The sequence below is a fragment of the Rhineura floridana genome, chromosome 12 (genome assembly GCF_030035675.1).
Source record: "Rhineura floridana isolate rRhiFlo1 chromosome 12, rRhiFlo1.hap2, whole genome shotgun sequence".
NCBI lineage: Eukaryota > Metazoa > Chordata > Lepidosauria > Squamata > Rhineuridae > Rhineura > Rhineura floridana.
In genome coordinates this window covers 45,710,242-45,736,121 of record NC_084491.1, presented here as the reverse complement: position 1 = coordinate 45,736,121, position 25,880 = coordinate 45,710,242, and the positions used below count along the sequence as shown (strand labels likewise).

The following is a 25,880-nucleotide window of genomic DNA, read 5'->3' as shown; positions in this document are numbered from 1 at the left end:
GGGAAAAGGTCTGTAGGAGCCAAGAGGGGAGTTTGTTCAGCTTCTGCAGGAGGCAGCAAGAAAGCTCCATCTGGGTGAGGGGCTGCCAGACTGAGGCTGTGGGCTCTTCCTGCCTGCCCTCCTGCAGGGGGACCAGAAGGTAAAGCCCGAGAAGTCGGGTTTATGCAGTGAAATTAATTTGACCGTAGATTTAGGACAGACCAAAAAAAGTATTGCTTCAAACTGCACATAATAATATAATTCATTATCACACCATGTAGCAACAATCACCAGCTTGGGTAGCTTTAAAAAAGGACCAGGCAGATCTGAGGAGGAGGAGGAGGAGAGGTCTGTCAATGGCCGTTTCCCATGACAATGAAGTGGAGCATCCACAGTCAGGAGATCTACCTCTGATTGCCAGATGCAGGTGCTACTCATCAAGCTCTGCTTGCCAGCATCCAGATGCGCCCTGGCAAGCCCTCAGTGCTGGCCTTGATGCACAAGAAAATCACCACGTACCTCCTTTCCCCCAAACACCTGAAAAAGTCTGAGCTTGGAGCTACAGAAATGTGATCTCAGAAGACATAATGGCCCAACCATGTTGAAATGTGTATACGCCACAGAACCAATGCGTCCCCAGGGGGAATTCAGACACTGATGAGGTTCTTTAAACAACTCTGAAGATTTATTGAGGGGGGAGGGGGCATCTTTACCTCTAGTCTGAGGAGCCCCCACTGAGCGCTGACACCCCCACTGCCTTGTGGCAGGCGCACTGCTCAGGCCGGCTCCTCTTCACATCTCCCCCTCACAAAGGGAAGCTCGCCACACACCAGCTGTGCCCATTCCTGCTGGAAGAGCCCCATCGACTTTGGCACGGAAATGGTAGAACAGCCCTCTTGCCAGGAGCCAAATGGGGGCTGGGCCCTTGTCCACTGGCAGCAGACACAGATAAGAAACTCTCTGCCCCACAAGAGGGCAGTTTCCTAGCCTGCCTCAAAGGGAGGGGCCACCACGGAGTTGGTCGACCTCCTGCTTCACGTACAGAAGGTGCAAGCTGAGGAAAGGGCTCCATCTGAGGCCTCAGGGTGGGGCCATGGCCTGAATATCAGGCAGTCCAATGCTAACACTTCACTTTGCAAATAGGGTTGCCCCACAGGAAGCCACTGGGCCAGCCAAGGAGGCAGCTCCTCTTCCTGGGGTGAAGTGCTTGGCAGGATGGGGGAGAAATGCAGGGCAGAGGCTGGTCCCAGAACTGAGCACCACAACTGGGGGGACTGGGGTGCACTATCAGTTCCTCTATCCAGAGAGACAGATGGGACCCAGTTCCCCAGAGGGGGAGGGATGGAGACAGCTGAAGCTGCTGCCTTTCTTAGCTGGCTGCTGAAGTTCTTCCCATGGGGGAGGGCTCAGAGGGTGGCCCCAACTTCCAAGGATCTGTGATGCTGCCAAAGTGGCCTTAAAAGGCAAAAGGGGCCCCATTTCAAAGAGGAAGCCCTCGCTGATCCACTCCTGGTCCAAACAGCACAAATGGGCAACCTTCAGCACTGAGAAGGTGGCCAGCTTCCTTCTGGCCAATGTAACCTGATCCCAGTTCTAGTCTTGAGTTCACTTGCTTCTCTGGGGAACAGAATCATCTCCACCAAAGAGCAAAGTCTCTTCCCTGCCCCCCCCACTCCTCTGCTCCAGGATGCTCAGCAGCTGAATCAGTCCCTGGCAGCACAAGCAAGAGTCCAGGACCCACAAGCAAGAGTCCAGGACCCACAAGCAAGAGTCCAGGACCCAGTGACAGCAACGGCAACAGCAGCCCAAATGTGCCAGAAGGCTGTGCGGGGGGCAAGGAAAGAACGGTTGTCCTTTGCCGCACGGTCGTCATCCAGAAGGCTCCAGTGCAGGAAAGTGCATCAGGCCAGCCTCCATGAAAGCCCCCCACAGGAACGCAAATGCAGCACTGGAGGGTGGAGGGAGCTCTCCTTTTCTCAGTCAGTCTGGCTCTGGAATGGAAGGAACACACAGGCTTAGAATGGGAAAAAGAGATTCGAGACAGGGAAAGAGGCATCTGTTGCGAGACCAGCCTTTGCTGATACTGGAATGCAGAAGCTTCTGAATTTCAAAGAATGCTTCCTTCAGGAAGATGCACTCAGGGGCCAATGCAATTTTCTGAATGTTTCCTTCAATCGCCAAAAGGAGTGGCAAAGTCATTCTCCACATCCCCTTCTATTTCAGACCTGTCCCCATAATACATGGCACAGGAGTTACAAGGAATCAAGAACCCACTTCCCTCCCTCCCTCCCCCTCTGTCAGAATGTAGCATGTTGGATGGCCCACGAGCAACTGGTCTAACCTCTGATCTATTCCCAGCAGTGGAAGAAACATCTGGCAACCATTTCCGGCACCTTCCCTCTGCAGCCAGGACTCTACCCTCCCCCACAAGTCTCCCAACGGAAGGAAGCCAGCCACGCACAGGCTCTTGGAACACCCCCTTACCTCCATTTTGCTGTAAATCCAACTAAGCAGCTTTGTGACCTGAGTGTAGACACCTGGCTTGTTCCTCTGGCCACAGCCAGTCCCCCAGCTGGTTACACCAGCCAGGTACCAATGGTTGCTGTCCTGGCAGACCAGGGGGCCACCACTGTCACCCTGGAACAGAGACAATGGCAGTGAGGCAGTGTGGAAGATGCACATGATGGAGGCTGGAGAGGGGTAGAGCAGAAGGCACCTGGCCTCTGGGCCTTCCAAGGACTGCTGGCCAGTGGGGCTTGTGAGCCCATGAAGCCCCAGAAAGGTGGAATCTCAGCTGCAGGCCAAGAGTTTAGATGTGGGCCCTGGAAACTCTCCTTTTGGTAGTTGAGCAAACTGATCACTATTCCCAAAGTTTTGTTTGCTATTTGTTGAGTCCTCCATTCCCACAGAGATTCCTTTGGTAAAACACTCTGCTTGATGTTCAGAACATCCCCCTCAGTCCCTGGGCATTTGGAACCTGGGCCATGACTTCAGTGCGAAGAGGACAGGAGAGATCACCACCTGGGGAGGGGGGCTCATATTTACTCCTGAAATCACTTCTCTCTTCCCCCACCCTTGCTGCTTCTAGCAAAATGCCAATCTCACCTGGCAAGAGTCTCTGCCTCCCCTCAAATACCCAGCACACATCATCCGTGGGGTCAGGTAGCTGTCATAGACATGCTGGCTGTTGCAGAGTCTGTAGTCAATGATTTTCACCTCTGCCTCCCGCAGCTTTGGTGACGTATTCTCTGAAACCGGGAAGCCGTGATGAGAGGGAGGAGCCTCCCTGGGCACACACAGAGAGCAGGAGTTTGGGGGCGCTTTGTGTGCAGGCAGCTCGGGGGCTCCCCATCCTTTCTGCCGTTGCACTTGGCCCAAGATCTCCCACCTCATCTTACCTTCGTTCTCATTTATCTTGCCAAAGCCCGTGATGAAGCACGTCCTCCCAGGAAGGAATGTCTGGCCAGACATGGGGAGGCAGGCTGGGCGGACCTGAGCTGCAGCAAGAAGAGAAATTATTTCCCCTTGAGGGGAAGGTGCTGGGCTTGCTTCACCCAGGTACTGCAGCAGCAACAGGAGAAAGAGCATGGGGTGTGGCTGGGGCTAGCCAGGGAGCGTCACCTGAGAGGGCCAAAGGCCTAGAGAGTTTCATCAGCGCAATGTCATAGTCGTCATGCTCATCACTGTAGTTGGCATTGATGATGATGTGGGAAACTGGGATGCCCTCCGTAGCCAGGCGCTTGAGGTCAGAGGCTCCAGCATAGACCTTCCACTCGTCCAGGATTTTCACGCTGTTCCTGAGAGTCTCAAAGAATGAAAGGCCACAGGTTATGGCAGGCGCTTCTGCTTTGGCCCAAGGTGCAGAGAGCAAGTCGTGTGTGACAGATTATGCGTGTGTGAGTGTGAGTGGAGGGGTGCTTGCTGTGGATCAGGACTGGGTGCCTGCTCATGTGAAGTGCTCTCGTTTAAGACAGCAGCAGAAATAAAATGGCCCAGCTGCTTTAAGGGTGTCAGAGAGAGAGGAGTGGGGCTGACTGTTGCTAGCCTTACCCCTAACAGAAAGAACATGGCAGAGGCTGCTGCAGCTATTGGGAGGGGTTGCAGGGGGGAGGCGGCCATAGGCAAACTGTGATGGGCCAAGGAGGAGAGCGGTGGGATGTTGAGCTGTCCAGGGAACACTGTGCCATCTCCTTCCTTGCAGAATTGCACGAAAAGGTTGAGTAGGCAACATGGATGAGGGGTCAGATTATATGACCTCCCCCCCTCAACGTTCCTTCCAACTATTCTTAGGACTGTTCAGCCTCCACAGTTTAGATCTCATTCTCCATCCAGACTTGATATACTTCAGGACAACTTGCAGCCCCAGCAGAAATCCAGAGGGTGGATTTCCCCCTGCAGCTCCAAGGCTCAGCCAGAGGTGCCACTTACATGAAGAAGCAGTGAGCGGCGGTGAGCACCCACTGAGGATCGATGATGGTCCCGCCACAGATGTGAGTTGTCCCATATTGAAGGCTCACTTGCCAAGGCCATTTGCTGGCTGATGTGTCATTGCCACCAACAATGCGGCCGGATATCCTTTGCCCACAGCCTACCGGGAGAGAAGGCCGTCAAGTAGCTCTGGAGAGGCAGGTAGAGGAGACTTCCACCACCACCCTGGGAGACCCTGTGCCCAGAATATGCCTTGCCAAAATCTGTCACTGGCATGGCATGGCTCCATTTCTCCAGCCAAGCCTCCTTCGACCCCTTCCCCTCAAGCCCTCACCCTATGCTGAGTTGCAGCCTCCCCCGCCCTCCTCCTGGGAGGCTTCCCTTCCTCCCCATGCTCTGCTGTGCCAGGGCCACCATGCTTCAGCACAGCGAGGGGCCTGGACAACATACGGTCAGAGGTGGGTCATTTTGGAGTAGCCCACAGACCAATCCCTTCGGCAATGGTACAGCAATGGAAACAGTGCGAGGCCCATGAGAGTCCCCCCCATCGCAGTACAGTCTCCTTACTTGTACATCGGAGGGAAACATATTTTCCAGTGCCACACTGTGAGCTTTAGGAGAGATGGAAACAGACAGTTAGGCTTGTGAGGCAGGACACAGCAGGACACAGAGCCAACCCATCACCCCCCTGGCCAAGGGGACCAGGCGGAGCATCATGTCTCCAGAAAACCCCACTCCCAGAAGCCAGCCAGGCACCTAATTTGGACCTGGAGGTGCCAGGAAGGACCACCATCCTCTTGAACTCACAAACCACACAAGGGTTTTTGGGGCAGCCAAGTGCCCAGAATAAGGCACCTTGGCTAGGAAAAGTGTGAAAAGGGATCTCCAGTCCTGTGCTAGAGGGCCAGAGACTCAGTGATTCAAGCAGAGCACCCAGACAAGAGTCAAGTCCACAGAGAAAGAAAAGTTCCTCCCGGGTCAGATGGGTTCCTCCACCACCATTTTGTCCTCCCAACAGATTAATCACAGAGAGAGAGGGGGGGGGGGAGAGAGAGAGAGAGAGAGAATTGCCCAAGGCCCTCTTGGCTGAGTGAGGATTTGAACCATTTCCCTTTTCAAAGCTCAACACTGTATTCACTGCCCCCACTGGCTCTCTGTCTCTTAACTCAGACCTTACTAGAGTTAAGGGTCACCAGCCATCCTCCTTACAGTTCAAAGGGGCACTATAAAAAGCCTCTAGGGAACAAAGGCCCTCCACTGTGGAAACAGCCTTGAGGATGGGTCTACAACACAGTTAATTGTTAATTTATGTCCTGGAATTCACACGTTCTAAGGTGTGAAAATTCTCATCTCTCACAGCTCCTTTGATGTAAGGAATTTTGTTCCTTAAAGAAAAGTAATGCCTTTAATAATTTTGCATAACAGATGGCAGATTGTCAGAAAGCACATGGTAAACTGATCTTGTGAAATTCACAGCTTCAGTTAACAAACTTTTTTTTTCTAATCTAGCCAGAAAGACACACAAATCTGAAGGAATTTTTGACATAAAAATTCAGCAGCATAATTTCTTGTGTGTACAAACACACACCTGTTTAAAAAATCTGCAAATGTTACACAAGAGTATATATGAGGAGAGACTGAAAGAAATGGGCATGTTTAGCCTTGAGAAGACTGAGGGAAGCACTTTTCAAGCACTTGAAATGTGGTCACACAGAGGAGGGCCAGGATCTCTTCTCGGTCATCCCAGAGTGCAGGACATGGAATAAAGGGACTCAAATTACTGGAAGCCAGATCTTGACTGAACATCAGGAAGGAAGTTTTTCCTGTTCAAGTGGTATGACAATGGAACCAATGACCTAGGGAGGTGGTGGGCTCTTCAACACTGGAGGCATACAAGAGGCAGCTGGAGAGCCACCTGTTGGGGATGCTTTAAGTTGGATTCCTGCACTGAGCAGGGGGTTGGACCTGATGGCCTTATAGGCCCCTTCCAACTCTACAATTCTACGATTCTATGATGCACCTCTCAAAAACAAAGAAATACAGAAGAGGTTGTTGCAGGGAACATCAAACTAGGAGACTATCAAACAAAGAAAACCAGGAGTAGTGACACACACTCTAGCTCTCACCTGGGATACTTCTTAGGGCAACAGTGGGACTGGCCTCAATATTAGGTACAGTGAGGCAGGTGCCTCAGCAGCAGACCCTGAGGAATGGCAGAGAGGGGGTGGAGGACAGAGCTGTGCGTGCCATGTGGCCAGCCCTGCACCCCCTAAGTGGAGGGCTTGGTCTCCCCTGCAGGGTCGAAGTAAGAGGCAACTCCCAGTTTGGTCGGCTTCTGTATGTGGAAGTGGAGGAGGCCTGGCACCTTAGCCTCTGCCTCAGGCAACAAAAAGTCCTGGGCTGGACCTAGCACCAGGAGTGGGGAATGGTCAGTGGAGCCCCACATCCACCCTACAAAGGGCAAAGCGAATGCCAAGTCCAGAGAAGTCCACATATAGGAGGCCCAGAATCAACTCTCTGCCATGGTGTCATCAATGGCTAGGAGTACCTATCTCCAGCTACAACCCTTTTGGGACAGAAATGATTTGGCTGTTGTACTTGATGGTCTGGTAATATCCAGACTGGATTATTGCAATGTGCTCTACGTGGGGCTGCCCTTGAAGATGACGTGGAAACTTCAACTGGTCCAAAATGCAGCGGCCAGATTACTGGCCGGGGTTGCTTTTAGATGTCATATAACTCCTGGTCTAAAACTGGCAGCCAGTTCATTTGGGGGCCCAATTCAAGGTGCTCACATTAGTGTTTAAAGCCCTAAACGACTTAGGCCCCCAATGTCTCAGAGACAGCCTCCTTTTCTACAGACTTTTTTGGGTGAAGATCAGCAGTGGAGGCCCTTTTGGTGGTTCCACCACCCTCAGAAGTGGGAGAAGGCATTCTCTGTGGCAGCCCCTAAGTTATGGAATTCCCTCCCCACAGAGTCGCTGCAAGGATAAAATGGATCAGGAGTTGCTGCCTGCAGAAAACTCCTTTGTCATCAGTGGCCCCACCTGCACTATCATACCACTCTTTCCCCAAAGAATCCTGGGAACTGTAGTTTGTTAAGATACCCCTATTCCCCTCACAGAACTACAGTTCCCAGAGTTCCCTGGGAAGAGGGATTGACTGTAAAGCACCCTGGGAATTGTAGCTCTGTGAGGGCAACTGGGAAGAGCTCCTAACAAAGGGCAGTTGCCATGCCTGTTCAAAGCGGCATCATCCGGCTGGAAATGTAGAGTGCAGATGGGGCCGCAAACAGCTCACCAAGCTCGCCCAGGGGCTGCTGCCCCTCCCAGAATCCCGCTGGCGGGAGGGGAGAGCCCTTCCCCGTCGTCCCCCAGCCCCTCCCGCACCAGTGGACCCCCCTCGCCCCCTGACCTGTTGAGGCTCTGCTGGATGGTGGCGTGCATCGCTCCGGCGGCGAGGCTTGGCCCGGAGAAAGTCAGGGGGACGAACTCCGTTTGGGAGGCGCTGGCAGCGAGAGAGAGGGGGCGCGGTTATCGCGAGGACGGGATTTCCGGGCCCCAGCCTTCGTGGAGGAGCCCCCGGACGTGTTCGTCCTAACCAGCTACCGGCCCCGACAGAGGCAGTCCCGGAGGGGCGGGTGCCCCAGGGTCAGTGGAAGGGGGCCGCAGAGCGGACTCACCCCCAGTTGTGCCCTCCCGCCACGCCCGTAAAGGAGGCCTCTGGCTTGTCCCGCGCAGGACTTACTTGAGGAATCCGAGCTGCCGGCAAGTCTTTCTGGAGAAGTCCTCCGTCCAGTCGGTGCTGCACACCGGCAGCCACTGCTTCTGGACCCCCGAGTAGACCTGGAGCAAGGACCGGTTCCAGCCGAAGCGCACTGCGAAGCGGGAGAGCGGCGAGTGAGGGGGGCGAGGGAGACCCGGCCCTCCCCTCCTCGGGAAGTCGGTGGCGGGGGCCGTCGCCCACCCCACTGGCTCGCCAGAGGAAGATCCGCCCTGCCCCGCTCCCCAAGGCCAGCACAAGACCTGCCCGATGCCCAGCACGCACGCCCGCCCGTCCCGTCGGAAGCGCTACCGCAGTCCAGCTCATCGCTCCCTTGGGAACAGTCGGCGACCCCATCACAGCGCACGGCGCGGTCTCCGCAGCTCTCGGCCGGCTCCTTGTACACGATGTCGGTCTTTGAACGCCAGAACAAGACTGCGAAGGGAGAGCTGCTGCGTGAGAGGGGAGAAGGCGCCGCGTCGCCCCACCGCCCAGGGGCCCGCTCTTCCTCTAGGGCTTCCAGGGCGCGGCTGGGTGGCGGAAGCGACTGGCCGGGAATAACAGGCTGCATGTCCTCCCCCTGCTCCTCCTGCTCCCCATAAACGCCCACGACAACCGCCCCCCCCCCAGTTCTTGTACAGACATCACTGGGGGTGAATTGCTAAGGGGAAAAGTTGTGCTTGGTCCCAAAAATCCAGAAAGGGCTCCTTTACTTGGTGCCTCAGTTGAAAGAGGTCAGCAGGTCTCCCTCTCTCTCTCACACACACACACACACACGGAGAGCGAGAGCGAGAGAGAGCGTCCTGATCAGCAGCCAGCATTTGAAGGCAGGAGGTCAGACAAAAGAAAGTATTTCACACAGCACAGTTAAACTTTGTAATTCCCTCCAACAAGCGTTAGATGGCTTTTAAAGATAATTAGACAAGTTAAAGGAGGATAAGGTTATCTGTCGCTACTAGCCACAGTGGATATGCTGTGCTTGCAGCCTGTCTCTGAATACCAGTGGCTGGGAATCAAAGGTGAACAGACAGCTCTTGCACCCGGGTCCTGCTTGGGCTTCCCAGAAGAGGCATCTGGTTGGCTACATGGGAACAGGATGCTGGACTAGATGAGCCTTTGAACTGATCCAGCAGCCAGGCTCTTCCTATGTTCATATGAGGTGCCCCCTCCTCATATCCTACCACAGTCCCCAGCCAAAGGAAAGTCTGCTGCAGCCCCCACACCCCGTAGCATGGCTGTACTTTGTATCACTTGCAATTCCCACTGAATGTTCTTTGAGCTGAGCCACACTTGGAGGTTGGCTTGGCTTAGTTTCTATGGGTGATGTTCCAGTGTCCTTCTTTGCAACGTCTTTCTTGCCAGTGGAGCTGTCCTCCCTGTCCCCGGAGGAGGAGGTCTGTCTCCTGGGGGGAGGACAGTGCCCCCCCACATGCACACACACAGAGCTGAGGCCAAAGTGAGCAGGGTGATCCCTTGCAAGCCATAGGACATGCAAGGTGCTTCCACATTAGATGTTGACCATTCAATGGCCACATTCTCTTTCTTTTTCTTCTTGCTTTCTCTCTTTTTTTACAGGACATCTGCATGACATCATCATCAAAAGGTCACTAAGAAGAGCCTGGCTGCTGGATCAGGCCAAAGGGGGCCATCATCCTGCTCTCAGACTCCCACAGTGGAGGTTCTCTGGGCTTGCCTTGTGCTTCTCCCATTTTTTCAGACTGCAGAAAATCCTGCTTTTTTAAAAAATCAGATGCGCAATCCCCACAAGGGTGGGTCGCCTTAGCGCTGCACTTGCCTCTTTTGGAAGAGCTGTGTGGTGTTGTGTGGTATGTGCAGTGAGAGGGGAGCACCAAGGAAAGGCAGCTGCTTTACTGCCTCCCCTCTCCTCCCCAATGTTTGGCTCCAAAACCAGAAGAGAGAGGACAATCATTTCCAGACAACCCCAGGCTGTATGTCCTTGTGAGGCAATGTGGGCTCTCAGCCAAGTTTCCAAGGAAAGGGAAGAGCCATGGAATAAGGTCATAGCTAAAGCTGGGCGGGGAATTCTCAGCCAGGCTTGGCACAGTCAGAATCCTGACAAATGGGGCACCCAGTTACACCAAGTCACTTGTATTCATTTGCCTGGCATCAGTGGGGGTTCTGTTGAACCACGTTCTTGTTTAAAATCATAACTTGTGAGAGTGAGCAAAGAAGAATGAAAAAGAACACATGCCCAGGTGTAAGGGACAGCAAGACCCCCTCCCCCCAAAGCTCTTTCAAACAGGCAAAAGAAGCCTACAGGCCACCATGGCCATAAGCCGTGATTCCTGCCCTGTGGCAGAAGGAAGGCAAGAGGGGGAGGGGGAGGGTGTGCCTTCTGACAATGCCACAAGGACACCTCAGTTGGTCTGGATCAGTCCCTCCTTGCTACCCTGTGATTAGTCAGTCCCTCCCACACACCCCTAGCTGAGGAGGAAGGAAAGCTTCTGTACCCCACACCCCAAGCCAGGGGCCTGCCGGCCATTTCCTCAGGCATAAACCAAAGCAGTGTTTCCCAATTTGGCACACGCCAGATATTTCAGACTACAGCTCATAGTCCAAAGGCTCAGGTGGGAGCACCAGGCTGGGGGATGTTGGACCAAACCAAGCTCTTTGGGGGCCTGGAAAGAGGAGCGCACCGTATATCCCAAAAACACCATTCACCCAAAAGTTTAGGATTACATATATTATTTTCCCTCAACCAACCTGATTGTGCAAAGAAAAGATATAAAAACACAATAATTTTCCACCGAGCAAGGCTTCTCTGTCTTGGCGTGCACTGTATGAGAGCCACTATTTCTTTCAGCAGGATGTACATTCACAGGGCTGAAGGAACATCAGAGACCTTCCCCTCCCCATCCCACCCTACCTTCTAAGCAACAAACTGGAGAAGAAGAGGTACTCACACAGCAAGATGAGAGCAACCAGCAGAGCAATGAGGACCAAGAGGCAGGAAATCAGGGCCGTCCTCTTGTGACCCATCCCCCAGGATGCTTTGAAGGTCGGAGTGGAGGAAGCTGTTTGGGGGAGAGAAGATGAAAGCCAGTTTGGTTGCTCAGGAGCAGACCTTAAGGAGGCCAGAGAAGATCTGACCTCCACCCCCACCACACACATACAAAAAAAAGCATAACGCAGAGCTCTTCAGGAGCTGGACTGGGGCAAAGGGGGGCCATGTCATCCGGCATCCTCCAGTGTCTCTCAGTGGTCAACCAGGAGCCTGTGTTGGGCATCTGCTGACAGGACATGAGAGCAACAGCGTTCCCGCGTTCCCAGCATGCTGTCCAGGATGGACACAGTGATCAGATGACTGGGGGGAAGCCAAAGGGGCCTTGACTGCCTTTTTGTGACAGCTCCCTCAGTTGTTTTTTAAATGTTCCCAGAGGGATGATTTGGCTAAAATTTAGGTTGACCCTGTCAGAGAAGGTTCTCCAGTCTAGTTGCCCCAGCTCTGGGAAGCTCTCTGTTTTGAAGGTCCGGCCTGGCAACTGGCTCTGCCCCAGATATGGGAGTGAAGAAGGGGGGCAGGTGGCAACAGGGGGGCAACACTTCTCCCCCCCCCCAAGCAGCCACTTGGATGGTGCAGATGCTCTTGACTCTGCCAGTCCTGCCTGGAATCTTCCATCCAGACTCCCCCACTTCCACCTGCAGCAGGAGCTCCCACTGGGTGTATTCACTCCCCCTACCCCATCTTACCCCTTGAACTCCCACGAGCCATGCAGGGCACAGGAGCCAGTCTGGACTCTGTCGTGCAGGGTCTGAAGGCAACTCCTTGGACGGTCTCTTCTGATGGGGAAGGTTGGGCGGGGTTGGGCAGGGCAGCTGGTGAGATACAGGGGAAGCTGGGGCTCAGGTTCCCATGATGTGGGGACAGACTTCTCTGTGGGTAAAGAAGGTTGAAGCTGAAGAAATGGCACCAGAAATAGTGGATCTTCCTCTGAGGGAGCCAACAGCCAACAATGCTCAGTAGTAGCACACATTCGTTGCATGCAGAAGGTCCCTGGTTCAGTCCCCAACGGCATCCCCAGGTAGGGCTGGGAGAGACTCCTGCCTGAAGCCCCCAGAGAGCCCCTGCCAGTTAGTGTAGAGAACACTGAGCCAGACGGACCAGTGGTCTGGCTCAGTATAAGGCCACTTCCTCTGTTCCTAGCAGCTCTAAAAGTTCAGCAGCAGCCCTGGAGAAACCTCATGCTGTGCCCCTTTCAGTGGGTCTGACCTTCAAGGCTGCAGAAGCATCCAAGCCGAGATGCCTCCATCAGCCAGGGGTCTGGGCTGCCCAGGGCCATTAAGAAATGCCTTCTTGGATTCCTCTTGGGGGATGGAGACACGGGGCATCTTTACAAAAAAACCCAACCCTGCAGTATTTTGGGAGTCGTGTGCCTGCCTGCGGGCCTGTGCATATGTGTGCACATGTTTAAGTTACTCAGATTGCTCCCTTCAATGAGGCTCCACGGTTTTAATGTTGGTCCTTGGGTCAATCATTGCTAACTATCTGCTTGAGCAATCAAGAAGGTACTTGGGTGCTCCAGTTCATGCACCCTGCTGCCCACCCTGGAACAGAAGTGCTGTCCCCGCCTCTGCTTCGGGAATACTTCTGGGATGGCCAAGAGCTGATTCATTTAATCTGCTTACTGCTGTCTTCCTTGTGGGCACAAAGGCATGTGAGTCTCTTGGGCAGGAAGCCTGCTGGGATCCTCCATACTCTCACTAGTTGGTGGAAGGGATTCAAAAGCATGCCAGAACTTCAGGTTTGCACAGTTAGAGTAGATTAAAGGGCTCTGTCACCCAAGTGCAACAAATCCACTTTTTAAAAAGGATCAGACTTTTTGCAGTTTGGAATGTGACAGGGAAACTCATTGATAAATGTAGGATGAAAGAATGACTAACTGGAAGAGGTACAATGCCCTGCAAGTGAATCAGGGTGAATGCTCCACATACAGGTCACCTGGAGGAGCCCAAAGTCAGGCTGTCTGCTAGCACAGGACAAGGACCCTGAAGGTTCATCCACACATCCATTTTATCAGTCATGTCAGCCCCTTGCATCTCCATTGATTCACACTTGTCCATATGACATTCTCCGCCAGCTGCTGCCTTCTCCAATTTTATTATTTATTTATTACATTTATATCCTAACTTTCCTCCAAAGAGCTCGAAGTGGCATACAAACATGGTTCACCACCTCCCAAATTTATCCTCACAACAATCCTGTGAGTGTCGGAAGGCAGAGCTGGGGTCCCAATCCCGGGGAGCTGGATCCCAGAGAGTTGGGGGAAGAGTATTCGGATGGATGGCAGAGGGAAGGGGGAGGAACTTCCCCCCTTTGGAGCGAAGACGAAACAGAGGAACTGCCAGTGATAAGGTCGCTTAGCAATGGGGAGCCTGAGCCCTCCCTGGACATTCTCACGCCTCCCCCTCTTTCAGGCTCAGAGCAAGAGGGGAAAGAGGGAGGGCTGCTCACAGCCGAAAAGCGGGGAGGCAGTTTACCATCAGCCCCTCCCCTATCCCCCATCCTGGAATCGGAAACTTCAGAAGAGGAGGGGGTGATGCTTCCCCCCTCACCGCGCACACGCAGACAGCTGAAAAGATAGGAGAGAAGGGGGGGAAGGTGGGCAGTACCTGAGGGGCAGTTAAGGAGGAGTGAAAGATTGCGCGCCCGTTTGGCCCCTTCTTAAAGAACAGGCGGGAAGAAGTCCCTTGCTCTGTCAACTTTCTCCCAATGCCGCAGGACCTGTATCCCTGTATTGCTTCATGAGAAAACACAGTCTTTGTTTGGACATTACCCTAATAAAACACGAATTAACTACAGCCGTTGGTCTGGTTCCTGAGTCACATCCTGGGCCTGACAGCTTGACAGAGCCACCTAAATCACCCTCAACGCTCTCTTCACTTGACTGGGACAAGATGTCAAAGGGAGCAGCGGGGGGGACGAACCCCACTTCTGAGACGGAAGAAGTGGAACTCTTGAGGACTAAGGTAGCTGATTTGCAGACGGATGTTCAAGCCCTGCTAGCAGCAGTCAAGGCGCTGAAGACGGATAATCAAACCTTGAAGGCCACGATAGACCAGATGCGAACAGCCCCTCCAGCTGCCGTAGTAAAGGTTCCCATTGGATTGCCCCCAAAATACGCGGGACAAAGTGATCAGTTGGCAACCTTCGTGGCTCAATGTGAGTTATATCTGGATGTCAGGCACACGGAATTTCCAGACGATGGGGCTAAAGTAGCTTTCGTGATTAGCCTCCTGGAGGGAGAAGCTGCAAAATGGGTGACTCCGTATCTCGTGAGAAAGGATACTGTCTTAGGAAGGTACAGAGGATTTATACAGGAGATGACCGAGATGTTTCAAGACCCGCAAAGGGCTGAAACAGTAGCGCGGCAACTAGGCGCTCTGAAGCAAGCTAAAGGGACTGTTTCCGAGTACACTAACGCTTTTAAAATTCTGTCCCAGGAAACTGGTTACAATGACGCCGCCCTGATGTTTATGTACCGGAGTGGATTAAATGCTGAAATCCTGGATGAGTTGGCCAGGACCTCCCCCCCCGCTGACCTACCAGGGCTCATCCGGCTATGCCTACAGATAGATCACCGGATGGAAGGAAGGCGCCTGGAAAGGAAGCAGGAGGTCCCGAGATACTCAGCCTCGGCATCCCGCAACAAGACCCTTCCCACTGCAGGGATGGCAGGTAATGCAACTGAGGGACAGGGAGGGGCTAGGCCAAGACTGTCGGAAGAAGAAAAGGAAAGACGACGCCGGGAACGTTTATGCTTTTATTGTTCAAAGCCGGGCCATGTGGCCAGAGACTGTGGACTGAAAGGGGGGAAAGCCGAGCCGTCGGGAAACTAGGACACCCAGTCCACGTGCAGGCCGGTGGACTGGGGGCAGCGTTGTATAAAGGCCCCCCAACGATCCAACCTCCCTCAAAGGGGGTGTTGGTCTTGCTTATTCGGATTACAACTTCCAGAGGAGTGGTGTTTAATTCCACTGCCTTAATTGACAGTGGAGCCTCCACAAATTTTATTGATGAAAAGTTAGTCAAGCGTCATGGAATTTCCCGGTGGAAACTGGATGCTCCCCTAGCTGTGGAGACTATCGATGGGAGACCCCTGAAGTCAGGAGGGGTGATACAAGCCACGGAGGAAGTGAAACTTCAAATCCCTGGGCACGAAGAGTTCATTTCGCTATACGTGTCAGATCTCTCGAACTTTGAGGTGATTCTGGGAATGCCCTGGCTAGCAAAGCATGAACCCAAAATAAGTTGGAAGGAGGCGGTGGTGTGGTTCACCTCACAGTATTGCCAGGAGAACTGTCAACCTGAAGGAATCAAGACACCCTAGTGGGGGCAGTGCAAGAGATCGAGCAAGTGACCCTGCCGCCAAAGTATGAAGAATTCAAAGATGTGTTTGATGAAAAAGAGGCAGAGACTTTACCCCCCCCACCGCCCTTACGACTGTGCGATTGACCTAGTGCCAGGAGCCAGCATCCCATCAGGGAGAATCTACTCTCTCACAGAGAATGAGAGGGAGGCCCTGAAGGAATTCCTGGATAAAAACCTGAGGTGAGGATTCATACGCCCCTCACAATCCCCTGCTGGAGCGCCACTATTGTTTGTGAAAACGAAGAGGGGGGGAACTCAGACCCTGTAATGACTATCGCACATTGAACCAGATCACCATCCCCAACAGCTACCCGCTGCCCCTGATCTCAGAGTTGCTGGACCGACTGCGCTCTGCAAAAATCTTCATGAAGTTGGATTTGAGAGGAGCGTACAATCTGATCAGAATGAAGGAGGGAGATGAATGGAAAACAGGATTCTTGACCGCTTACGGACAGTATGAATACCTGGTCATGCCGTTCGGGCTTTGTGGAAATCCAGGAATTTTTCAAAAATTCATGAACGACATGTTTAGAGACTTGTTGGACACGTATGTAATCTGTTACTTAGATGATATCCTGGTGTTCTCAAAGAACCAGGAAGACCACGACCAGCATGTGAAGACGGTGTTGAAGAGACTGAGAGAAAATCACCTGTATGCTAAATTAGAGAAATGTGGATTTGACCTCAAGTCTCTAGACTTCCTTGGATATCGAATCTCAGCGGAAGGCGTGGAGATGGACCCAGGGAAAGTAAGCTGCATATTGGACTGGGGCCAACCTGTCACCAAAAAGGATGTACAACGGTTTTTGGGGTTTGCCAATTATTACAGAAAGTTCATTCCAGGGTTTTCCAAATTAACAGCTCCTCTGACTGACTGTTTAAGGGGGAAGAAGAAGTTTCAATGGACAGAGAACGCCACCGAGGCCTTTGAGGAGCTGAAGAGAAGGTTTGCTACTGAGCCCATTCTGCGCTTTGCTGATCCGAGCTGCCCTTTCGTAGTGGAAGCAGATGCTTCAGATTTTGCCATCGGGGGGGTCCTGCTACAATTAGACCAAGAAGGGAAGGAGCTGCACCCCTGTGCGTACTTCTCTCGGAAGTTAAAGCCTGCAGAGAAGAACTACGCAGTTTGGGAGAAGGAGCTGCTGGCCATCAAGGACTCTTTTGAAAACTGGAGACAATACCTAGAGGGGACCTCTCATCGAATTGAAGTGCGCTCCGACCACAAGAATCTTGAAAGCCTCCAAACCACCAGAAAGCTGAACCAGAGACAGATAAGATGGTCCCAGTTTTTCACTAGGTTTAACTTCCAGATTACTTACCATGCCCAAGCCAAAAACCAGAGAGCGGATGCCTTATCCAGACAGCCACAATACAAAGAAAGTGAATCCGAGGACCAGCCTCAGTACGTAATCCCGCCAGAGAAATTAACGTTGGGAGTATGCCAGCCTTCATGGGAAGAGGAACTCAAAAAGGCACAACAAGAAGATGCAGACATGCTAAAATATCAGCAGGAGACGGGACAAGGTCAAGACTCAGAAGTAACCTTTCACTGTTCAAAACCGCCAGATATGTGCCAGAAGGGGAATTAAGGCTCAGAATCCTACGCCAGTGTCATGATTCCATCACAGCGGGACACTTTGGGATTTACAAGACCATTCAGAACGTGGCCAAGGACTTCTGGTGGCATAAAATGCGTCGGGATATTGAGAGTTATGTAAAGTCCTGCTCTGTCTGTCTGCAGACAAAAACACAAACAGGGACACCAGCAGGACTGTCACAACCGTTGCCTGTCCCACACAAACCCTGGAAGGACCTCTCCATGGATTTTATAACTGATCTACCCAAGTCCCAAGGAATGACAGCCATCTTAGTAGTGGTGGATCTACTTACCAAAATGGCACACTTTCTTCCTTGTGCAGGGGCCTTAGAGGCTAAAGAAACGGCCAAGTTATTCATAAAAGAAGTCTACCGGCTGCATGGATTGCCAAACAGTGTAGTCTCAGACCGAGGAACTCAGTTCACAGCCAAATTTTGGAGAGCAATGTGGAAACAGTTGCAGACGGAATTAAAACTCTCCTCCGCCCATCACCCCCAGACAGATGGGCAGACGGAATGCTTGAACGCCGTTTTGGAAAGATATTTACGAAGTTATGTGTCCTATCAACAGACTGACTGGGTATCATATTTGCATTTTGCAGAGTTCGCCTACAACAATTCTCTGCACTCCAGCACTCAACAAACCCCGTTCTTCGCTAATTATGGATTCCATCCTAAAGTCTTTCCAAGCAGCTCAGAAGGAATGCTGGTACCGGCAGCTGAGAACTTCCTTAAGGAATTGCAAGCGGCGCAACAGACACTGAAACAGCAGTTAAACGAAGCCAAAACGGAGTACAAGCGAGTTGCTGACCTGCACAGGAAGGAAGGCCCCCCCTTCAACCGGGAGACCAGGTATGGCTGTCCACCCGCTTCCTCCAGATGCCGGGCAAATGTAGAAAATTACAAGACAAGAGGGTGGGTCCTTTCGAAATAGAAACTCAAATCAATCCCGTGGCGTACCGACTGAAGCTGCCTGACACGTTTAAAATACATCCTGTGTTCCATCGATCCCTCTTAACGAAAGCCGCCCCTCCCAGTGAGTTACGGCCGGAGGAACCTCCCGGAGCTCCACTCCTGGTAAATGAGCAGCTTGAGTTTGAAGTTGAGGAGATCTTAGATTCCAGGATCAGACGCCACAAGCTGCAGTACTTGATTCACTGGAAAGGCTATGGGGTGGCTGACAGATCATGGGAAGATGCAGCTGATGTGCATGCTCCAGAATTGGTAAAACTTTTCCATCAACGTTTTCCCCACCGTCCCAAGCCAGACAAGGGGAGGGGGGCACAGCCTGGGAGGGGGGATGGTGTCGGAAGGCAGAGCTGGGGTCCCAATCCCGGGGAGCTGGATCCCGGAGAGTTGGGAGAAGAGTATTCGGATGGATGGCAGAGGGAAGGGGGAGGAACTTCCCCCCTTTGGAGCGAAGACGAAACAGAGGAACTGCCAGTGATAAGGTCGCTTAGCAACAGGGAGCCTGAGCCCTCCCTGGACATTCTCACGCCTCCCCCTCTTTCAGGCTCAGAGCAAGAGGGGAAAGAGGGAGGGCTGCTCACAGCCGAAAAGCGGGGAGGCAGTTTACCATCAGCTCCTCCCCTATCCCCCATCCTGGAATCGGAAACTTCAGAAGAGGAGGGGGTGATGCTTCCCCCCTCACCGCGCACACGCAGACAGCTGAAAAGACAGGAGAGAAGGGGGGGAAGGTGGGCAGTACCTGAGGGGCAGTTAAGGAGGAGTGAAAGATTGCGCGCCCGTTTGGCCCCTTCTTAAAGAACAGGCGGGAAGAAGTCCCTTGCTCTGTCAACTTTCTCCCAATGCCGCAGGACCTGTATCCCTGTATTGCTTCATGAGAAAACACAGTCTTTGTTTGGACATTACCCTAATAAAACACGAATTAACTACAGCCGTTGGTCTGGTTCCTGAGTCACATCCTGGGCCTGACAGTGAGGCAGGTTAGGCTGAGAGACAGTGACTGGCCCAATGTCACCCAGTGAGCTTCATGGCTGAGCGGGGATTTGTACCCTGGTCTCCCAGGTCCCAGTTCGACACTCTAACCAATATGCCACACTGGCTCTCTCCTAACTAAATCTGGAGTTTCCCTACACAGAATTGTCCATGCTCCGGTAACCTCCAAGTTAGATTACTGCAATGCACTCTTCGTGGGGCTGCCTTGGAAGACGGTTCGGAAACTGCTTGTGCAAAATGCAGCCACCAGATTGGTAACAGGGACCAGATGGTTCGAACATATAAAATTGATTCTAGCCCACTTGCCTTGGCTGCCTGTATGTTTCCGAGCTCGATTCAAGGTGCTGGTTTTAACCTATAAAGCCTTACATGGCTTAGGACCACAATACTTGATGGACCGCCTCTCCTGACATGAACCCACCCGTACACTATGCTCAACATCCAAGGCCCTCCTCTGGGTGCCTACTCAGAGGGAAGCTGGAAGGATGGCAACAAGGGAGAGGGCCTTCTCAGTGGTGGCCCCCAAATTATGGAATGATCTTTCTGATGAGGTGCACCTAGCGCTAACACTCTTATCTTTTCGGCGCCAGGTCAAAACTTTCCTCTTCTCCCAGGCATTTTAGCATGTGTTTTTAAATTGCTTTTTAAAAATGTGTTTTTAAATTTGTATATTTGAGCTTCGGCTATGGGCATTATACAAATGCAATAAATAAATAAATAAATTATTGCTGGGTGGGGAAACTCTAGATTTGTGTGTGTGTATTATGTGCCTTCAAGTCAATTACAACTTATAGTGACCCTTTGAATCAGCAACCTCCGGTATCATCTGTTGTAAACCACCCTGTTCAGATATTGTAAGTTCAGGTCTGTGGCTTCCGTTATGGAATCAATCCATCTCTTGTTCGGCCTTCCTCTTTTTCTACTCTCTTCTCTTTTTCCCAGCATTGTTGTCTTTTCTAGTGAATCAGGTCTTCTCATGATGTGTCCAAAGTATGATAACCTCAGTTTCATCATTTTAACTTCTAGTGATAGTTCTGGTTTAATTTGTTCTAACACACAATTATTTGTCTTTTTCGCAGTCCATGGTATTCACAAAACTCTCCTTCAACACCACATTTCAAATGAGTTTATTTTTCTCTTATCTGCTTTTTTTACTGTCCAGCGTTCACATCCATACATAGAGATTGGGAATACCATGGTCTGAATGATCCTGACTTTAGTGTTCAGTAACACATCTTTGCATTTGAGGATCTTTTCTAGTTCTCTCATAGCTGCCCTCACCAATCCTAGCCTTCTTCTGATTTCTTGACTGTTGTCTCCATTTTGGTTAATGACTGTGCCGAGGTATTGAATCCCTGACAAGTTCAATGTCCTCATTATCAGCTTTTAAGTTACATATATCTTCTGTTGTCATTACTCTAGTCTTCTTGACATTCAGCTGTAGTCTTGCTTTTGTGCTTTTCTCTTTAACTTTCATCAGCATTTGTTTCAGATCATTACTGGTTTCTGCTAGCAGTATGGTATCATCTGTATATCTTAAATTATTCATATCTCTCCCTCCAGTTTTCACACCTCCTTCATCTTGGTCCAAACCCACTTTCTGCATATAGATTAAATAAATAGGGTGATGAAATACACCCCTGCCTCACACTCTTTCCGATGGGGAATCAGTAGGTTTCTCCACATTGTGTCCTTAGAATAGCCTCTTGTCCAGAGTATAGGTTGAGCATCAGGACAATCAGATGCTGTGGCACCTCTTCCCACCTATTCAACATCTTCCATTTTCCATTGAAATACACAGTTATGGAGTCTAAGGAGAATGTTAACTTAGCCATATTATTTTAAAAGGAGTTGGTACTTGACCCGTTCTTTCATCTTTTGCAGAAAAGAGTATGAAGGGCCACCAGTCACCTCTTCCCTTTCTAAATCCAGCTTGGACATCTGACAGAGAACGCCATGTGGATGAGGGTGAAAGAATGGAGACACAAGGGGCTAACATGACAGATAAAATGGAAGTATGGATGAACCCTCAGAGTGAAGATGCCCAGACTGAGAGGAAGCACATCTGGGAATATTTAAGTCAGTCAGTGGCACCCAACTGACCCTCTATTGTCATCTGACTTCCAAAGACAGGAGAATATGGGCTGCACACACACACACACATACACCACCCCAAATTCAGCAGCTGTGGTGGCGGAGGTTGCCAGCAGGGCTTGAGACTTGCTGTTCCTAGTTCCAGGGCCTGGCATATTCCTAAACACAGAGATGTCTTCCTGGGCCCTGGAATGCTGCTGGGCCATCAGCGTGTCACAACCAGGAAGCAAATTCTCTCCCTCTGTTTCACTAACAACCTCATTAACTGGATCTGCATCGCCTCCCTTCTGCAAAAGCCCTGCTGTGAGGGGGAGTAGATTCTGAAATAGGTGTGAGGGGAAGGTTTAACACACTGCAATGTCACTACTCCAATTCAATTTGCACCCCCCCCATTACTGCTTTTAAAGAATAATTAAATTTTCAGGAGACAGTCACAAATCTCCACTGTCATGGACCTCTTGGCCCAAATGCACATGTTAGTTTGGCCCTATTGAAGGAGAGAGAGAGAGAGAGAGAGAGAGAGAGAGAGCACAAAAGCCTGCCTGTTTCTTCAGGATGAAATAGTTCATTGAGGCAAATGAAGCATAGGCAAACCTTTCTGATTTTGTCCAGGGGGCATGAGACCTGCTGTAACCCACAGAATCTGACTTCTGACTTCCAGCACAGCTTCCAAAGACCTTTGGCAGAGCCTTGGCCAATATTACCTAAATGTACATCTATGTTTAAGCCTCTGTTGGCTTTTGAGGCTGAGGATCTGTGGGCCAGTCATAGAGAGATTCTAACTGAAACACGGTGCAGAGGCTTCCACTGAGTTTCGCATGACTGTATATGTGCAAGCGCACTCCCACACACCCCGTAGCTCAGCTGCTAACCCCTCATGAAATGTGTGTGAATTACTTGCACTCCTGATCACACCAGAAAAAGGGGAGTGAGTTCTTTGGCCCTGACCTTTTGGTCTAATTGGGAGCGGAGGATCTGTGAGCAATGCGGGTGCTGCAGTTGCACCTGGCCCTTTACGCAGGGCACGCATTGGGTCAGGCCCCCCTCCCAGGATCCTGCTTCTCCTTGGTTCTCTTTGCAGCTGTCCTGAATCACATGCAAAGAGCACCAGTCCCAGGACAGTCACCACAAGGTGTGCAACCTGCATTTGGGCCAGCAACCAGGACAATGAGGACAGCCGCAGCCAACTATTCAGCTCCAGGAAGAAAAAACAGTCCCTGTGTGTTGACCAAACATGCAAAGGGTCTGAGGAGATCAGGCTGCTTTGCCTTCTGGGCTGGCAGGTTTTAACGGTCTGAAAGGGTCCCAGGATGCAGAAAGCGGGACAGTGGCTCAGCCTCTCCCCAGGACAGGAGGAGGAGCCAAGGGCTTTGGTCAGGGAAGCAGGCAGAGGTTTAAGGTTAGGAAGAAGAGCTTCACAACTGCCAGAGTCATCCCAGGACAACATTTTGGGGCACAACTGAGTTCTGCTTGCCTAGCTGAGTTCCCAGGACCAGGCTGCAATCCATCTCTCTCCCCTCCACCCCATTACCCCATTTCAATCAGATTCCCACCAGATAGTCCACCCCACCCATCCCCAAGACAGCAAGGCTCCTACTTTCTGACTTACCAGCGAGGGCCTCGCTCCCATGGCCTCTTCTCTCCTCCAGGAGTTCTGGGTCACTCCATGTCCCCAGTGCGCACAGCACGTTTCAGAGGGCTGCCTTCCTGCTCACTGTAGGGCTACAGAACTCAGCCAATGCAACAGTGTGGCAACTGCCAAGTGGGGAGTCCTAGTCCAGCCAGCCAGCCAGCCTGTCTGCCTGTCTGGCACACTCCCTGCTACCTGTGTGGCAACCACAGTTGCAATCCATGGAAGAAACTGGGCCAACCTGAAGCGCTGTTGCTTTCCTGCCAGTTTCTTGAACGCAGTTGGAAGGTGTCACCCTTCAGGTGTCCTGAGGAGCCCCACTGGGATAGCTCCCTTGTGGTGAAGAGAAGTGGTCCTTTCTACAAGCCTGATGCCTGCCTGAGCATGGACCTGAAGAAGCCTCCTTCACAGGCAGGCAGGCAGTATTGGGGAGCCCCACCCACAGGAGGTCATCAGGCAAGCACACAGGAGGAGATGGCTCTGCCTGACTCAGGAGAGACGCCTTGAGCAAGTGAGAAGGAGCAGCAGAGGGACGGGTTGCCTCTGCCTTGGGGAAACCAGCCAGATCTGGACCCTGCTGGGCAGGAGAGCGTCACAGGGAGGCCATTCTGGACCTTTGGAAGCCTCTGTCTCGCCATCAACAGCACACAACAGAGGTTGACGTTCCTCCCCCCCCCATTTCTCCCCCTCCATTTGGGGCTTTCCACCCAGAGCATTACCGGCAAAGTTGCAAACACCCCCTTACGCCATTTAACTGTTTTGCTTAATCAGCCTTCGGGCTGCTCTGCTACCAGCTGGCCAGCCTCCAAAGAGAGTGCAGAGGTGCTCATGTCCACACCAGTTTGAGGATAGGGCCTACTAGTCTCTCTCTCTCTCTCTCTCTCTCTCTGTCCTCTCTGTCTCTGTGTGTGTCCAACAAAGACAGCCGAGGTGGGGAGGGGGAGGGGGCTTAGGGTTACAGAGTTTGGGCCCCTTGTTTGGATGTAATTCTGCTTTGCTACTGACACTGGGCACCCATGGTCCCCGGCCCCAGAGTAGTTTGATGCCAGCCCCTTTTCTGAGTTTGGCTCCAGAATGCAGGGACAGTGGAAACAAATGTGAATCCAGATCCCAAAGTGGGGCAGGGTGGGAGATTGGGGAAGTTTCTCTGCCTTTCACATGCTTGACTCCTGGTGCCCTATAGATTAGTGAGCCTTGGCTATAAGAATCTATTACCCATCTTGAGCCTTGAGGAGAGGGAGGGATATACATCCAGAGGTATTTATTAATATTCGTTCATTGGAGGGGTATGTACTCCACCCTTTAATAAAATTCCCAGCATGGCTTTCAAACTTTTAAAACACCACAAAACAAATTTAAACATACAAATTAAAATTATACAAAACTTCATCAAAATCACTAGGAGCAGCAAACCCAGGGAAGTGAAAATAGATCAGAGTGAATTAAAATGCCTGAGAAAATAAAGAGAGCTTTGCCCAGCACTGTAATGACATCAAGATAGGTATCAGCCAGGCAAGCTTCTCTGGAGAAATATTCCACAGTTGGGGGCCACCACTGACAAGACCCTTTCCTTGGCTGGCACCCACTATTCCTCCAGTGGGGAAGGAATCCTAAGAAGGGCCTCTGAGGAGGACCTGGGGGTACAGGCAGGCATATGCGGAGAGTGACCAGCCATTCCTTCAGATACCATGACTATTTATTGGCTAGAGGTGTGCTTCTTAACCAAAAGATCCTACGTAAAGACAGTGAAGACATGGAATAAAAGGGCCCCTGAGCGGTCAGTATGGATAAAAGTCCTCTTTTGTCCTAAGCCCAAATGTGGAGGGAGGGGGAGGTCTGAGCCATGGCCCCGCCTGCCATATCCAGGCTCAACTGGCAGCCTGGCAGTCTGGAGCATTCTTGGATGTTTGTCTAATGGGCTAACCAGCATTTCCTGAGCACCAGCCTTACAGAACCAGTTAAACATCTAGCCGAGCAGTGGGAGGCCGGAAGTGCCTGGGGATGAGGCCAATTATTGCTCTTACGTGGCAGAGCCATAATTATGAAAGCTGCTTCCCGGCTCTTTCACCATACTGATGGGCTGATGTCATGAGCTCCCAAGGAAGATACAATCGCAGGGAAGGTTTCGCCCAGCCTACTCCGCAAGGAGGTGGCAGGAGGTGGAGAAAGGCAGCTACTCCTGTCTCATCAAGCCTCCAGCACATTTCTGTGTGTGTGTGTGTTGACAATGGTAGCAGCAGGGGCTGGGCTGCAAGTGCAGCCGCTATAGAGCTGGGTGGAGGAGGCACCTGTTGTGCTGTCACTGTACTCAAAACACAGCAGCAGGGCTCAGACTGGAGAGTGAACAGCACCAGGAAATCCTTCTTGTTGCCTTGGGAGTCCTTCCTCTACCAGCCCCAAAGGTGTCAGGGATTGCTACAGTTATGCAATGGCACTTTGCACATGCTCAAAGACACTACTTACTATGACTTCATGTTCCAGGGCTGAAAGATGGCAGTGCAAACTAGATCCTCAGCTGTGCCCCAGTGAGCTGTGATACAAGTTGAGCCCTGAGTTTCTGGCAACAGGGAGATAAAAATGAGCCTGTAGCCTCCCCACCCTGAGGATGTCCAGAAATGAAAAGGGAGGTGGTGTCATGACCTGGGATGAGTTGTTAATGGGTTCATTTTATTTATTATTAAATTTATATCCTGCCCTTCCTTCTAGAAGGAGCCTATGTCTGTAGCCATCTCTTCACCAACAGAAGGAGCTGTTACTAGAGCAGTGGAGTCTGATGGGAGACTCTGCTTGCCACACTGGCTCCAAAGCAACTGATGCTCCAGAGGCATTGGACAGGGACCTGCCTATGATGGCAGATAAGCTGAGGGGCTTGAGCTGGGGGCAGGGGATGAGATGGTGCATTTAGCTACCCTTGCAGGTGCCACTGGCAGATGGATAGACTACAGGGCCAGGCAGGAATTGGATTCATGCTTATGTTTATATTTCTCTTTTGTTTTAGGAACTTGTATCCTGCTGTATTGTTCCAAGAACCATTAAAGACCA

General features: G+C 51.7%; 1 protein-coding gene across 2 annotated transcripts; it reads right to left on the bottom strand.

Moving 5' to 3' along the window:
- Positions 1–232: 232 nt before the first annotated feature.
- TMPRSS13 (transmembrane serine protease 13) lies at positions 233–23,324 on the bottom strand. 2 transcript variants are annotated; one of them, XM_061592607.1, is made up of 13 exons: positions 22,818–23,324; positions 11,881–12,064; positions 11,094–11,204; positions 8,482–8,604; positions 8,155–8,284; positions 7,822–7,914; positions 4,975–5,018; positions 4,408–4,567; positions 3,601–3,776; positions 3,378–3,476; positions 3,085–3,227; positions 2,464–2,616; positions 233–1,970 (listed from the first exon to the last, which is right to left on the bottom strand). In XM_061592607.1, the coding sequence occupies exons 1-13, from the start codon at positions 22,836–22,838 to the stop codon at positions 1,956–1,958; spliced, it is 1,452 nt and encodes a 483-aa protein (XP_061448591.1). In that variant the 5' UTR covers positions 22,839–23,324; the 3' UTR covers positions 233–1,955. The 2 variants fall into 2 exon arrangements, with proteins under 2 accessions (XP_061448591.1, XP_061448592.1); XM_061592608.1 differs by lacking the exon at positions 8,482–8,604.
- Positions 23,325–25,880: the final 2,556 nt, after the last annotated feature.